General features: G+C 41.9%; 1 protein-coding gene across 6 annotated transcripts in view; it reads right to left on the reverse strand.

The window, feature by feature from the left end:
- Positions 1 to 15,260, reverse strand: part of ARHGAP24 (Rho GTPase activating protein 24) — a 213,911-nt gene that overhangs the window by 21,066 nt on the left and 177,585 nt on the right. For 5 of the 6 annotated variants that reach the window (XM_027738522.2, XM_027738517.2, XM_027738518.2 and 2 more), the window contains one exon: positions 3,894 to 4,101. In XM_027738522.2, the coding sequence (XP_027594323.1) occupies positions 3,894 to 4,101 (208 nt within the window). Of the gene's footprint in view, positions 1 to 3,893; positions 4,102 to 12,360; positions 13,624 to 15,260 lie in introns of those variants that run through there. The other variant, XM_027738514.2, reaches the window with a different exon arrangement.

A 15,260-nucleotide genomic window follows, 5' to 3' on the forward strand; every position in this document is an offset into this window, starting at 1 on the left:
GTCATCTCATAGTAATTGTGATGAACAGCAGATGGAAAGAGGTAATACAAAAAGAGAAATCCAATTTTGTACCTCTTCTAGGTAGAAATTGTAGAACAAATCCTTATGTTATTTTCCTTATGCAGTGCCATAATCTCTATGCTAATTTTACAGAACAAATGGTCATAATCCACTTTGTATCATTACAAATGCCTGATCTGTAAAGGAGATGAGGGACTTTAAAATATAAACCACACAAGAAGAGAGAAGCAAATACCCCAAGGACAAGAAGCAAAATGGATTCCCTGGAGGGAGCAATTTTGCACCAAGGTGGAGCTGTACTGGAAATACCGAGGATATTTCAAATGAGTGCTTGCCTAATTGCACTGCTGGTTCCTTCTGGCATATTTCACAATATGTGCAGATACATTCAGAGGGAGTAAAGTATTTATTGATTTTGGGGTTTAAGCTGACATAAAATTTTGAGCATTTTTGTTTCTTCACACAAAAGGCCACAGCAGTTTTCAGTTGTAGCAGCTGCACCTCCCTTCCAAAACTGCGAGAAATTACGATGTTCCAGTTTTCATATGAGGGGGCCTGGGGTATTGGATGTTTCAGATCAGATACTGGGTTTTCTCTGTCTGTGAGTTAGAGAAATTTTAAATACTGTTCCCATTCTCATACACAATTCTTCAGCAATCTTATTCCAACTGTAAGATCCAGATCAAATTAATACACAAAGGTTTCTGCCACTCTCCGACTTGTCCTGGCCTCACTCTGCATTTTTATAACCAACTTCAGTATTGGAACATCCAGCTGCTAACTCATGTGAGATCAACCATTTGTCAGATATGTTTTACGTTTCGAAGCATGGCTGCCTTTTCTTTCGAGCATAGCTATTTTACTTTTTATTTCAAATTTGCTATGTTTGTCCTGTTTGCACTTGTTCTGTGGTCTTCTTTGCCCAAGGGGTGCAGATGGGAAGGCAAAAGGGGAGAAGGGCAGGGTCTTCACATAACCATGGACAGTAGCTCAACTCAGGGCCAAAGAGCAGATCTGTGCCTATGAACTCCATTTCCCAACACGCATAAGGTGTTTAAAGGTGTGTAATCATCTTAAAACAGAGATGACATTTTTAAAAGAGTAGTGACCATGTCTATATGATCTTACCTTTGGTTTTGCTTTTAATCCTACATGTTATATATTCTACTGAATTGGCTAAGAGAGCATAAAGAGAAAGATTATTTAATAGCAATTTATCACACAAATATATACACGAGCCTACACACACATTTCAAAGCATCTTCACTTGTTCTAAAGTCTTTGTTTGACTTACCCACACGGCAAAAGTGTCAGTATGAAAAATGGCAAACTCCTCAAACATCAGCTCTTTGTATTAGTTCCAACACTGATGACAGCAGCTAGTCTTTCTTCCAGTCAGAGTCAGTGACCCAGCACCACTACGGAAGTGTGACCTGTTATTCCATTGTGTTTCGTGCCCCATGAACAAAAACGTCAGCTCTGCTCTGACTGCAAACATCTTTATTACTACTGATGTATGAGAATGGGCTAAATGTAAATTTGATAAACAGAACCTAGGTAGATTTCACCCTGTGAGACTTCTGGCCAATAGTAACATATAATTACAGATTAAACGCAGTGGATCTGGAGATTCACGAGAGAAAGTAGGCATGGATGCCTAAAGTAGATATATTTTTTTCTCTACAGCACTTCTCATATTGTGGCCACTTTCCAACTTGCCAAACAGGCTGCATCAAATGTGGAGATCATGCTCCTGTTCAGCACAATGAGAAGTTACCCCAAAATATTACCATATCACACAGGCACTCTATAAACACCGTGAAATGAACTCCTCCTAAAGAGTTTACGAAGGGAACAAAAGGTTGGAGGAAAAAAAGCAGATGCCCAATGGAAACAATGCAGAGATCAGAGCAGAGTTTATGTCTGCTTGACTTCGGGACCACTGCTATACCTAAATCATACCTCTCCAAACTCAAAAGAATTGAGTACATGTGGATGTACAAGGTCAGCGTTCTATAAATTCTCAGATTCAGAAGCAGAACTGCAGGACCAGCAATTTATAGGCAGCTCCTGCTGATGTTTCTAATTGCTATAGTAGAAATTATGTGCATACTTCACAGCAGCAGCATGTAAAATCTCTTCTCCTTTTCATCTGCTAAAGCTCAGCTAGCATACCTGTTCATGGGGCTCATTAGCATGTGCTACAGATGTCGGTAGATAACCTTGAAAAAAACATAAATGTGGTTGAGCCCTGGTCTCATTTGTTTTGCATAGTTAGAACTTGTGCACTTCCTTCAAGCTATACCTCTCAGTGGGGTGTTCAGTACATCATCTCCTGGAGTTTGGGGGTGGCTTGTTTTCTTAAGCATTTCTTCCACAATTATTTGGCTTACAGGCACAGGAAAGAATAACCTTTTGTTTCTGCCATTTGCCTACTTGTATCTTTGGTGGAGACAGATATTATCAGTAATATTTATCTTAATGTCCAAGTAAGGGAAACATGCCCAATAGATGCTTCTTTACCAATTTTAAAGAAGCTACATGGTATTTGAACAGTAAGTAAGCATGCTACAAACATTTATGAGCTAACACTGTCCCTTCCCACAGTCCTCTGCCTCCTTAAAGCCATTTACTCGTCAATTATCCTAATTCACCTTAGAATGAGAAACTAATAAACCTCACAGGAAGACAAGTCTCTTTTCCAGAGCATTATAAATTCTTGATCTTTCTTTTAAAGTGAGGGTCAGGACTGAGGAAACTTGTTGGAGATGAAAGAGCATTACAGGTGTCTGCCTTCTGTGCATCTGTGATACACAAAACTTCATGCTTAACAAATTTTCCCACTTCACAGGAATAGGGAATGGACTTCCAGCAATCGGGTTCAAATCATGGCATGTTTTTCCACTAAAAGATCAAGATATACTTTCCTTCCTGTTACTTGGATTGCTATCAGACAAAGCTCCCACATAATAAATGCAATCTGCCTCTTCCTCCTAATTCACACTGGCCCCTCAACTGGAGTGAAGTATCCTGATTCCTCTGTGGACGTGTGTTACAGATGTCACTCTGGGCACATGCTGAGGACGAACACCATTGAATTGGAATTGCATTACCATCATATTAATTCCGATCAGAGTTAAAGGATTTATGTGGCATTCATAAGCCACTGGTTCTGTTCCTCTGATTGCACGTTCTGAATGTGTGGACTACTGCTGTCAATGCTCACAGAAGAGAGCCCAAAAAGCTAGTCTTACAAAAGCCTGAAGTCATACACAGCTGTGTGAACAGGACTAGGTTTTCTCTGGCCAGGAAATTCTCATTAACTTTGTAAAACTGCATAAATAGTGGAATATGAATTGGATATGAACCCTCAAAACCACATAGGTTTGTTATTATGGTCAGAATGACTTTAATTATTAGACCAAAGGTCCAAAATTGTAAAGGAATACATAAAAGTACACTTCTCTTCCAGTCAGTTTTATAGATAACAGAACATATTGAGATTGGTGATAAGAGAAATTCTTCCTTTGTGGAACTGAATAAATGCCAGCATCACCACTGCATTTCAAATGATATTAAGATCAAGGTAATCCAGATATTTTTGATTAAGCCAAACCATTAGCAGTACTTCTCCTAACCAGCTTTTCACAAAAGGAAATTCTCCAGAAATGCTTTGAAATCAGACATCAAAGTCAGGGAAAAAAAAAAATAAGACATTTTAGAGCACTAATAGGAAACACGCAGAAAAACCTACAAAACCATGTCATTCTATCTGTTGCTGCCACGTGTTTCACAGCACTGTGGGTCAGCCAGCACAGCACATCGCGTCCTGTCCGGGCTTCAGGGAGTGGGGAACAGCTGGAGGGTTTTACCTGTCAAAAGAAGGCTTCTCTCCACAGTCAAATGCATCCTGTAGCTCCTTGACAAGATTAGCCTGCCCAGGCAGTCGGAAAAGGCCCTCTTCCCTCAGCCCCCGCTGTCGGATAAAATCCACACACTGTTCCACCAGCATAGGAGCCAGGCGGTTCCCATAGCGCTTTTCGTACCGGACAGTATCTTCCAGCTTCTGGCCAAAAATACCTGCACCAAAAAGAAAGATGTGACTTGGCTCAGAATCATAAAAACATTTGAGGGGCCTGTGCCTTCTACTCCAACGCACGCAACTTACATGTCATTTAAATGTGTGGACAATTAATGTCCTGCTTTCTTAAGAATAAAATGCTTAATTTCACCTTTGATACTCTCACAGAAATACAGTGCTGATATATTTTATAACAATGCCCGGAAACACTATTTAAATAAAACACTGTCAATTGTTTGCGAGACCATAAGCACGTGAAACGTAGAAAGAACACAAATAGGATTTTCCATCACAAAACTTCTTATTCAAAAGAGATGAATATATACATACAGATATATATCTCCATCTTCCATATAGATATATATCTCCATCTTCTTTGGTTAATGCCTATTTATCTATTAAAAAATTAAGTACTTTCTGTGTGAGTTTCAATAGGATACGAACATTATCTTTACACGCTGGGAGGCAAAAGATTTATAAAGATAACTCTGGATTTTGATCCTACTCAACTAAATTGTTAATTTTTCAATATAAACAAAGATCATTCCTATAATGTCTTACCTATTTCATTATCAGTGTCTGCTTTAGCAACAATAAATTCTGTGTGCAAAGAAAAGTGTCTGATATGAAAGGTGAAATGTGTCAAGACGAACTGCAGGAAATCTGCATTCATCCTTAACCTCATGAAGAGCATGGAGGTTTTTCAACAGAATCAACTTCAACTCTGATTCAGGGGTATCACTGCCAGCACTGGAAAGAGAGGTACTCATCATAGCTTATTTTGCCTGTCCCTTTCAAAGTGCAGAGCAGGCCACCACAGCATCACGATAACGTTCAGGCATGTCATCTGTGATGGAAGCTCTCTCCTGAGACCACCATTTGCTGAAGAGTACTGGGGCTGAAGCAAGGTAATTCAATTTCTATATATAGCAAGACAATGAATAGTTCTAAGGCAGTCATGATCAGAATCTAAAGAGCAAATAACTACCTCATTTTCCAATGACGAACACTATGAAGTTAAAAGAAAAAACAAAAAGCAGTAAGTCAAATTGTGTCCTTTACTGAGCACACAGTTCCTGCTGGCTTAAAAATTTTCAACGAGAAGAACAGAGTTGGTTTTGTTTGCTTTTTCCAAAGAATGCCCAAAGTTGAGTTAGTCAGCTTTTGATTTTGACCCAAAAACTTAATTCTCCCATAAATTACAACTGCATGGCTAAGTGTCCACGAGCTAAAGGAGCATCCTTCAGGGTAACCTTCAATGCATACGTTTTTCCTCCAACAGAAAGGTAACTTACACCTCAGTTGTAGGGGGGACAGCTGCCCTGCCTATGCTCCAGGATGTTATGGCAAGTGTCAAGGTGCCCACACTGAAGGTCTGAGGTTTGTATTTAAAAGCAATTACTTTTACTGTAGCACAGGAAATAACTGCAGAGAGTAACTGATGTCCTGCTAAGACATCCAGAAAGTCTCTTGAGATGCTGAGCAGCATATTTTGCGATTTCCATGGTACCCACACTTGTGGATGCCAAAACCAGCAGTAGGTAAGCGAATGAACATCACACAGTCGCTCTTTATTAGCTCATTTTTTTTCATGTTGTACAAAGCCCAACAAGTAGCAATTAAAGAAGGAATTTTTCACATTTCAGAGTGAGTCAAGCTTGGAAGAAGAATACTGACTGATGTGGTGTCCACAAAGTTCGGGCTCTTCAGGCTGGTAGAGGAGTTAAAGCATGTTTTCTTATTTCTTACACACCTTCCTAGCCTCCTACAAACTGCCTAGGGGGATGGGAGGAGTATTAATTGAATTCAGGTTTCTTGTATTTGTCTGAGTTAAGAATTGCAGCTGGTCAACACAGAGAACCTTTAGTCCTTCCAGTTGCTAGACCCTCCTGAAAGCAGGAGAATTAAGGAGGAAGGTCCACTGAAAGTCAGTTAAGGAATCTGTGTGATTATGGGAGTTTGGGGATTTCAAAGTCCTTCTTAATGTATGAGAAGGCTGCTGTTCAGTGCTCCTCAGTTTGTACCTTCTCCTGGCTGAACAAGCCCCACTTGCTCTGCCTTTCCTAAAAGGGCATGTCTTCTAGGTCCTGAGCACCTTAGTGATCCTTTGCTCAGCTCTCTCCAGTATTATTTCCACTTCCTGGTTTTGGTGGGGGGTTTTTTTGGTTTTGTTTTGTTTTTTTAAGTTCACGATATTTGGAATATGGTCTAAAAAATGCTAAGCAGAGGAGGTTAATCACTTCCCTCCTTCTGTTAGCTGATACTGCCCAGACTGCTGTCTAATCTTGCTTGCTGCCAGGTCCACTGCTGGCTCGTGTCCAGCTTACTATTTGCCAGGGCATCCAGGTTCCTTCTTCAGAGCTGCTTTCCTGGGGTTATTCCTTCTTAGGTGTAGGACTTGGCCACCCTACTCCAGCTTATCCTATTAACATACAGACTTGAGCTTCCTTTCAAGGGCCCATGAGATCCCTTGGTTTTAAACACAAGGGGGTTTGCCTCTTTTCAAACAAAATACGATAGGATATTCCAATTATACAATTACAATGTATGTACAGTTACAACTCCTGCTCACTGACAGTACAATTAGAACAACCCTGGCTATACTTCTCACCATGCTAACTTTCTTTAATCAGTAATGTGCATATTACTGATTAAATTTGCAAACTGCTTTGGAACTCATACTAGTAATAACACTGCAGTCAAAACACATCACTTTCTATTAATATATTTTTGGACGCTGCCTTTTTTTTTTAGTTTGTTTTAAAAGTGGTTTTCAAAGTATATCTAATAGATACTTAATAAAATCAGAATAAGGCTGTTTCGTGCAGTGGAAGCAAAAAACCTTCATATAGTATTATAAATTGCTGATGTACCACAACATAAAATGCATTGAAGACAGGTTACAACCATAAAGTATTAAGATGTCTGTAACTAGAAATAAACACTATTTTTTAGGACAAATAGAAAGTAAGAAGTGATTCATACACAGAAGCTGACAAAGATTAAATACATCGATATGACAAACTTGGTTCTGCATTGTAGCAGAAAATTACACATGTTGTAGGAAGAAAACCTTAATAAAACCTATATCTGAGGGAAAATAAAACCTGATGTGATAGAGAGGGAAAAAAAGTAAGTCCAAATCAGAGCCTAAAATTTCCTGGTTCTGGTCCCTTAAGTATAGACACTGAATTGTTTCTATTATTGTCTACAATAAGGGAAGTTGTAAATGAAGCAATTTTCACTGAGACACTTAAAATACACATAGTTAGGAATGCCTGAAGGAGAGACAGAGTAACTACAGCAGTTGTCTCAGATTTAACAAATTTGATTCAGATCCTACACAATCCTCAGAACAGTTGCGTCAAGTCTGGCCACAGATATACTTTCCCAGCTGGAGGAGTAGGTGTATGCCCCATATCTTCACATGGCAGAGAAAGCCTCAGGGACTTGGCTTCCCATCTGTATGAATGTTGATAATACCATATTTACCTCACAGGCACGAGGATCTCCACACTCAGCTTTGGGAAGCTCATAGCTAACGTGGTAACTCTGACAACTGTGCAATAATCTGAAGTTAAGACCTTAGTCTCATGAAAAATCACCACGTGACACCTTGAAGTCACCATTTACTACTCTCTTCATTCTCCGATTTGTTTGGCACTGGAATTTATCTTAGGAAGGTCTGAGTTTGTGCCAAAGTATAGACTGAACTCCTCCAAAGGAAGTATTTCCTCCACCTAACAAATGTAGAACACTGCACCAGGCAGCCCTTGGCCAGGAAAGAAATCAGTCATGATAAGCCTGCACAAATATTGACTTGAAGTTACAGACTTGCTGATGCCTTATGGCAAAGGTACTCTGTTGCCAAGGGTAGAAGTGGCAGAAACACAAGAACTCTTCTTCCACATCATGTTGCCAGAGCTTTTACCTTGCTCATCATCTTTTTAGCATCTGTTGGGTTTTGCTTTAGAATAAAAGCCACGATCATTGCCCTGTAAAATGCACCTTCTTCCACTGGCCCTTTCTAATGCTTTTATCCCCTCTTATGTCACAACTAACTGCTACAGACATATTGCAGATGAGCATTTTATGAAAGTTCAGATGTTGACCATTAGGAAGCAAAGGCAATGCTGTGAAGAATTGTGGTTGCAAACATACAGTTACCTTAGAGGTTGGCAGAGACAACGATGAACACTATCAGCTGTAACTGGTAACTACTAGCACCTCATTTAGGAAAAGACAGTCCAAGTTATGGAGACTACAACTTAAACAAAATCACAGAGATAATTTCTGTTTTTTAAAAATGCATAATGATAATGCTGTTTTTTAAAAGTAAATTTTCACTACAGCAACTAAACAAGAACATCTCTGTGGAGAAGGAAATAAAAGAGAGCCCTCATAACTCATGTTGTAATCCAAACCCAAGTTCTCTTCCTAACTCTCAATGTCTCCAAAATCCAGAATGCACAGATGCACAAGAGCTGACCAGTCGTTTGGTTTATCCTTGGGACAGGGTGCCAGAGGGGAAACAAATAAATCAACAAGAAACCATGAGATTCAGCATAGCAGCAGCTTTGCTTCCCCATAGCTGGTGGAAGGCTGGAAAATGTACAGGATTCCAGTTCTGACCAGTCATTAGATTTAATCAGCAGACCTGCTTTCTCAGAGAGCACTTGTAGGTCTTTAAAGCTATATCCAATTAAGTGAAGATCACGCATAACATCAAAGAGGAAAATCACATGCTAGCAGAGGGCATGCTGAGCAGTTATTCATTAACTAGAACATTCCCGTGGCAGAAGTTTTGTAAACATTATGAGCAACTGGATTTCCATGCTTAACAGATACCCAGGAACACTACGAAAGACTATTTCCAGTGCTATATGCAAATTCTGCACATGTCTACTCAGAAGTTGTGAAAGCACTGTGGTATTTTTTATGGTACATATTCACACTTAGAGTATGGTTTTAAAACCTAAGCATGCTACTAGTCAATGATTTCCTTAGCTAACTGAACACAGGTAGGGCTCACATCTCAAGTCTCTGGACTTCTGATTCAGGAAGAAAAAAGGAGAAGATCAAGGTGGCTGTTCTGCCACCTTGCTCCCTAAAGAACAGCCCAAAATAAAGAATATCTCAAAAAAGCCCACCTGCCGCTCTGGCTCTACCACAGCACAAGTACTTGGTGAGCCAGAAGATTTCAGGGAGAAAAAAGCACTGAGGGCTGATGCTTTCACAGAAGGCCCACACCTGTAGGTGTGTTCTCCCAATGTGCAGCAAAGGATCCCTGTCCTTCCAAGACAAGTTCTGATTTTATGGGCTATACGGATCAGAAAGGGCCAGTTAAGGCCAAAGGAACTGATCTCAGCTTAGGATCTGGATGAGAATTTTAAGCAGCTCTCAATCTCAATCAGTAATTCACTGACAGTGAAAATAACAGATCAGATGAATGGCTTTCAATAGCAGGGCTGCGAACAAAGGTCCTGGAATAACACAAAGAAGTGCCTGTCGTGGGCACATAACACCTAATATGGAGTTTTAAATTATTATTTTCTATCAGCTTTCTGCTCAGATGTTCCCCAGCAGTAAGTGCTGTTTTGAGTGGATCAAAAGTAGGGAGTATTTTCTTCTTCTCCACAAAATTTTGTAATGTAGAGGGGAGGAAAAAATCTCACCAAAACCAGCAGCAGCAGAATTTTGTTCCTGCCTGAATAATTTTCCTTCCTTCAAGCCTTCTCCTACCCCATAGTCAGTGTGATGCCAGCAGTAGAGAAGACAAGACAAATTTCTGCCCTGGAGTTTAAAATATTTGCACACTCAAATAACCTGCTTAGGAAAAACAACTCTGAAATAAAAGTAGAACTAGATACAGGAAAGGAAAGAAGGCAATTTTAAAAACTTCCCTGGGAACTTATCACAGTTGATCACAACAGGCACTATTTCTCCAGCCACAGCCAATGCCACCTCCTCCTCCAAAACTCTGCCCATGCAAATTCACCATTCCACTGAGCGTTTTCACCACCGCATGCCACCCTCAGATACTGCTTTCTCCACTTACCCTGCATGGTCTCTCCAGAGGTTCCTGTGGTGGAACTTAACCAGAGAGCATCTTCTCCACACTGGAGTTTAAAGATGCTTGGCTCTGTCTCTGTTCAGATGCTGCCCTCTGAGCACTGACTTCTCCTACGATGTGACCTCCAAACAAATCTGACATTTAATTTTCTGGTGCCAATCACAATGGAAATTTGATCTGGATTTCCAGGAAGGGTTCTACACCTGGTCTCATTGGTGAAGATCATGACATATCTCTGTCTGAACAAAAACTGTCATGATTCCCTTCCCCTTCCAGTGACTAGCCAATTATTTTCCCTGGTAATTTTATTTTCTGCATCATGTTGCACAGCTTAGAACTAACTAATTTGCTTTATGAAAGTATGGAGTAGGTTTGCAGAAGGCTAGTTTTGCCTTTTTTTATACTTAAGTACACAATCTGCAAATGAAGTTATAGTAATTCTGTATGCCAATTAATAAGACAGGGGCAGTTATCCTAATTTGTCTGTGCAACCTTAATGAAAATCCAGTTAATGTTCATCTTTCTGTTGACTTCGGCAGGACAAGGACATAGTGAAACAAGGACATATGCCCCCAGCATTCTGCAGGTCTGACCAAGGGGCCTTAAGACAACAATCTTGACAGAAATGTATATAAGAAAGCAACTGAAACATATGACACAGAGAGGAAAGCAAATTAGCAGCATCACCTCCATCATTCTGTCTCTGCCCCCAGCACTGCCGCTTCACTTGGAGTTTTAGACACGGACAGCTTCCGTGTCAGAACACACGGAGAAAGAATCAACAGCTGAAGCTCTTCTTGGAGCAGCTAAGGCTGTAGCTAGGCACAAAGGCAGCTGTCACCAAAATTATCAGTTAATCCTTTATTCGACTTCCAAACATTTCTCAAATAGTTAAGCGTATGAACTGGGCACAGGCAGCTCTAATTCACACCAACACCTTGAAATGCAATACACATGCACATCCTCCTGGCCAGTCTCCAGCAGGACGGAACTCCAGCAATCAAGGGCCTTGGGGAGGGGGGCACAGGGGGCAAACAGCTTTCAGTGCTGTCTCAGCTGCAGTTCTGCAGTGAGCCCCTCACTGGTTGTGATGTTTCAAGACATCGCCCCTGACTGCCTGCTCACACATCCCTCAAAGGCAATGACGTCACCACATCACTACTGAGGCTGGCGAGCAAAGAGCTGCACGGTCTTGCAAAAGGGCAAATGGCAGCATGAGGGAACAGCTGAGAAAGGAGCAAGAGAAGATGACAGAATTTGTGCAAGCTCTGTATAAAATAATCTCTCACACTTCAAAACAACATGACAGCTTAGTCCTTTCACTGGCATTTCTCAGTTCAGCATATCTTCTAAGACAACACCAATGTCCTCCTCTTCCCCTACACAAAGTTTTTGTCCTTGTCACAGAGACAGTTTCTGCCCACCCATCTCAAGTGCTGTGGCACCTTACCACCACTTGTCATATCTCTTTCTTAGACATGTGTTTCCCTTCCAGTGCTTCCAGTTGACATATTACAGAATCCAGCCTCCGCTTTGCCCTCCTTCCCTGAGTACTGCCATGCTCTGCTTCAACAGGAGTATGTGCAATGCAGAAGAAAACTGGCTTTAAACACCTCCATGCAGCAGGTGAAAAGGCAAATGGAGGCTGCAGGGCAGCACGATGAAGCGACAGTGCATCACTTGCAACAGGACAGTGCACTGTAGGGCTACACTTCAATCCATCAGAAATCTCTGAAACCAAGGACTCGGTCTTCTGCACAGAGGAACATTTATCATGTTGCTTTGGTCCCTTCTCTTCTACCCCCCTCCTACCACACAAATAAAATGCAAGCAGAAACTCTTTTTCCTGATGTTCTGCCAAGACAAACAGGCAACTCAGAGCATCACAGGTCTGATTCCCCCAGAGCTCTCACTTAATTTTGCTCAGAGGCACCGCAATAATCTTGTCTCAAACCACCTCATTCCAGCATTCATAGGCTATTATGTAGAGGAGACAGTATCAGCTGGCCAGCTACAAACAAATGAACAAAGAAGTAAATAAATCATTCGTGGAATGTTGGCATCTGCATTGTTTAATGTCTTTTGTTTCGGTACTCTCATCTGCCCCTGCACACACATCCCCCTTGACTTGTAAGAAACCACGGCTTCACTAGCAAAGCAGAACGCAGTGACAGAACGGACCTACCTTTACGGAAACTAAAACACCGCTTAATTCTCCTATAAGTAGTTTTAGGAATGAAAGGAGCTGCTGCTAAGGCACCTGGGCTGCGGACTCCAGCATTTCTGTCTTCAGGCATCATACAGGCCAAGCCCCCACGTCCCTCCAAAGCTCTCCTTTACCAGCTGCATCCAGACGAAACACCACGACTGCTCATCATTACTGACTGCTGAGGAGTTCTTACAATAGTGTATTTTCCTCTGGAGCTAGCAGATTTGTGGTCTTCTAGATCTTGGGTAGGGCTCGAAATGATTTTAATGTTCTCTTCCCTGCTTCAATTTTGCTTTGGGGAACAATTTCCTTCCATCTATTTCCTTTCGTTTCTTTTATTTCCTGCGGTGAGACAACTGTCTATTATGCAATGTCACAACAAAAGAGTTTCAGCAAAAAGATGTATCTTCCACTCAAACAGAAGTGCCTGCACAGACGGAGGGGGAGAAAGACCTCTTTCTCCCAGCTGGAACTGGGGGCTGAGCGGCAGAGTCTCTATTCCACAGGATAAGGTCAGCACTTTGCGGTGTTCAAGGGGAAAGAGAAGAACAATACCAAAAAGGCCACTGAAGAATCCTCCAGGATACGACACTCCTTGCTGGCACCCTCTATTTCTGCAACCAAGAAGCAAAAATAACAGCCCCTTTGCCCGAAAAGCTCTTTGTCCATAAGAGATTCCTTTCAGAAGACCTTTTATACACCCAGCTCCTCGTGTGATGCTCTCGTGGGCTTCTCGCTCGTTTTATTGCCTTCGAACTACCAGGAGCTCTCACGGGAGAGGCGCGTCAGATGCGGCAGCAGCGCATCTTTGCCGGCAGGATCCCGGGGAGCTGCTGAGGAATACGTGCCTCCGGACGGGGATGCGGTGGTGGCTCGCTCCCTCCGGCCCCTGGCCAGGCGATGGCAGCCCGGCTGCCGCCGCTGCCGTGTGCGTGCAGCAGGTGCGGGGGAAGGACGCGCGGGAGCCGCCGCAGCGCAGGTTTCGCTGCTCCTCTGGGTGACTTTGAGTTGACTTCAGGCGGCTGTCATGTGCGGCTGCTGGAAAACCGAGCAGGCTGTGCCTGGCTCCTGCAGGAGGTGCCAGACCTTACACCACTAGCCCTGCTAAAACGCTCATGCTCCTTCTTCTCCCTCCCCCTTAGTTGCAGGCTCTGTAAAAAAACTGCCTTTTTAATCTAATCAGGAAGGGAATTTCATGTGCAAACAGGCATTGCATGCCCTGCCTCATTTACATTTCTTTTCCCTTTCAGATTTTTTTCACAGACACCTTATTCTTTTGGTGCAAAAAACAAGCTGTTTCTGATCACCTTCGCAGATTCCCACCTGCCCCCCCCTCCTGCCTGCTCTTTCTAGCACAGGTTAACAAATAACAATTTAATGATATGGTTAATCATTTACAAAGCTCCTTGCTCTGGTACCAGGAGTCCTCTCACACTGCCAGACAAACTTTAAATATTAGTGGCTCACCAAGATTCAAACACATCCGTAACATGTGTGCTCGCACACCCACACAGAGCTTGCTTACAATGCTTAAGAAAACCAGAAAATTCACATGTTACTCAAAGTGGCACTTGACTTGTGTGACACTGGACTATTGTGGTTTACCATCTAGTACCGAAATTTAGGAAGCTGTTATAAAACTAGTGTTCTGATTAATTAGCTGTTTGAAATAATTTTGTCTTGTAAATTTGTTACTGGATAGTCTCCATCATGTGACTGCAATTTTTCTCTATCTTGTTTATAGGATTTGTAACATATAAAACCATTTTTAACTTCAGCAGCTACAGCTCATAAAAGCAGGCTCTTAAGACAAGCCAGAAGTGCCTGTCTTTAGAAGGGTCAGACTGTTGCAGCAGCTGTAGAAACATCCTTGTAGCAAAGGATAATAAAAATATAAGTGTCTCAACATTCATAATTACAGAACAGTTAACAGAGCTTATTTACACTTGTGAAGATGGCTCAGACTATCGACTTAAGTAGTTAATAAAATGGGGGACATGCTAAAAACAGGGTTCTTAATGGTTACAAATCCGATGATACTGCTTTTGCCTAGTTATCACAGCCGAGCCTTCTCACGTTTTCCAGGGAATTAACTGTTTCCTTCCCATTACAAACAACCCCGAGTCAGTGTATTTGCACAAGAAATCCAATAGCAAAAACAAGAAGAACACACTTCGAAGTGTTTTAACTACAAACGAATTGAAACAGTGATGCAAGGATTGCTCCTGCTTTGTTTCATGCAAATCAGCATGCAAAGTCTCCAGAGAGGTGCCTCCTTCAGCAATTGGCATTTAATGTGCCTAGAACAATGACAGTGTCCTGAGAATTTTCATAGTGGCTGAAAGGATTCCCAGCTGTAAATCAGAAATAGCTCTTGCCCTATAAAAGAAATGAGGAGCTGGTGAAGAAAGCACAGGGTCAGGACTTGGGAGATTTGGTTTCTATTTGTAGCTCTGTGCGTGGACTTGGGCTAGAAACGGAGTTTCACCTAATCTCAGCTCCCTGCCTCTAACACGTAGAGACTTCACCACTTGCAGAACGGCAAGGCTGCCTTTCCTTATTATCTGCCACAGAAAGATATTGTGGTGTTGGAAGCCAAGTTCAAAAAACCACGAAGACACTCTTTGAAAAATCCAGTTCTGTTAAGTCCCCAAATTTATCATTGCCACAGCAGCTTGTGCTGCTACCTCACTGGAGTAGGAGAATTTTGAGGAGCTCAACACGAGGCCTGCTTCGCAAAGAGAAAGCTGGGTGTGGGTAATCTTTGTGCTAATTAAAAAAAGCAGATTTCTTACCTAGCCTAATTACAGAATACTGTGCTCCTTGCACCTTCCCTCTCCCAAACCAACTCAATATGCCTGTAGCAGATCACTCCT

Source organism: Pipra filicauda, unplaced genomic scaffold (genome assembly GCF_003945595.2).
Source record: "Pipra filicauda isolate LSUMZ 115617 unplaced genomic scaffold, ASM394559v2 scaffold8_size5757611_pilon, whole genome shotgun sequence".
NCBI classification, from domain to species: Eukaryota; Metazoa; Chordata; class Aves; order Passeriformes; family Pipridae; genus Pipra; species Pipra filicauda.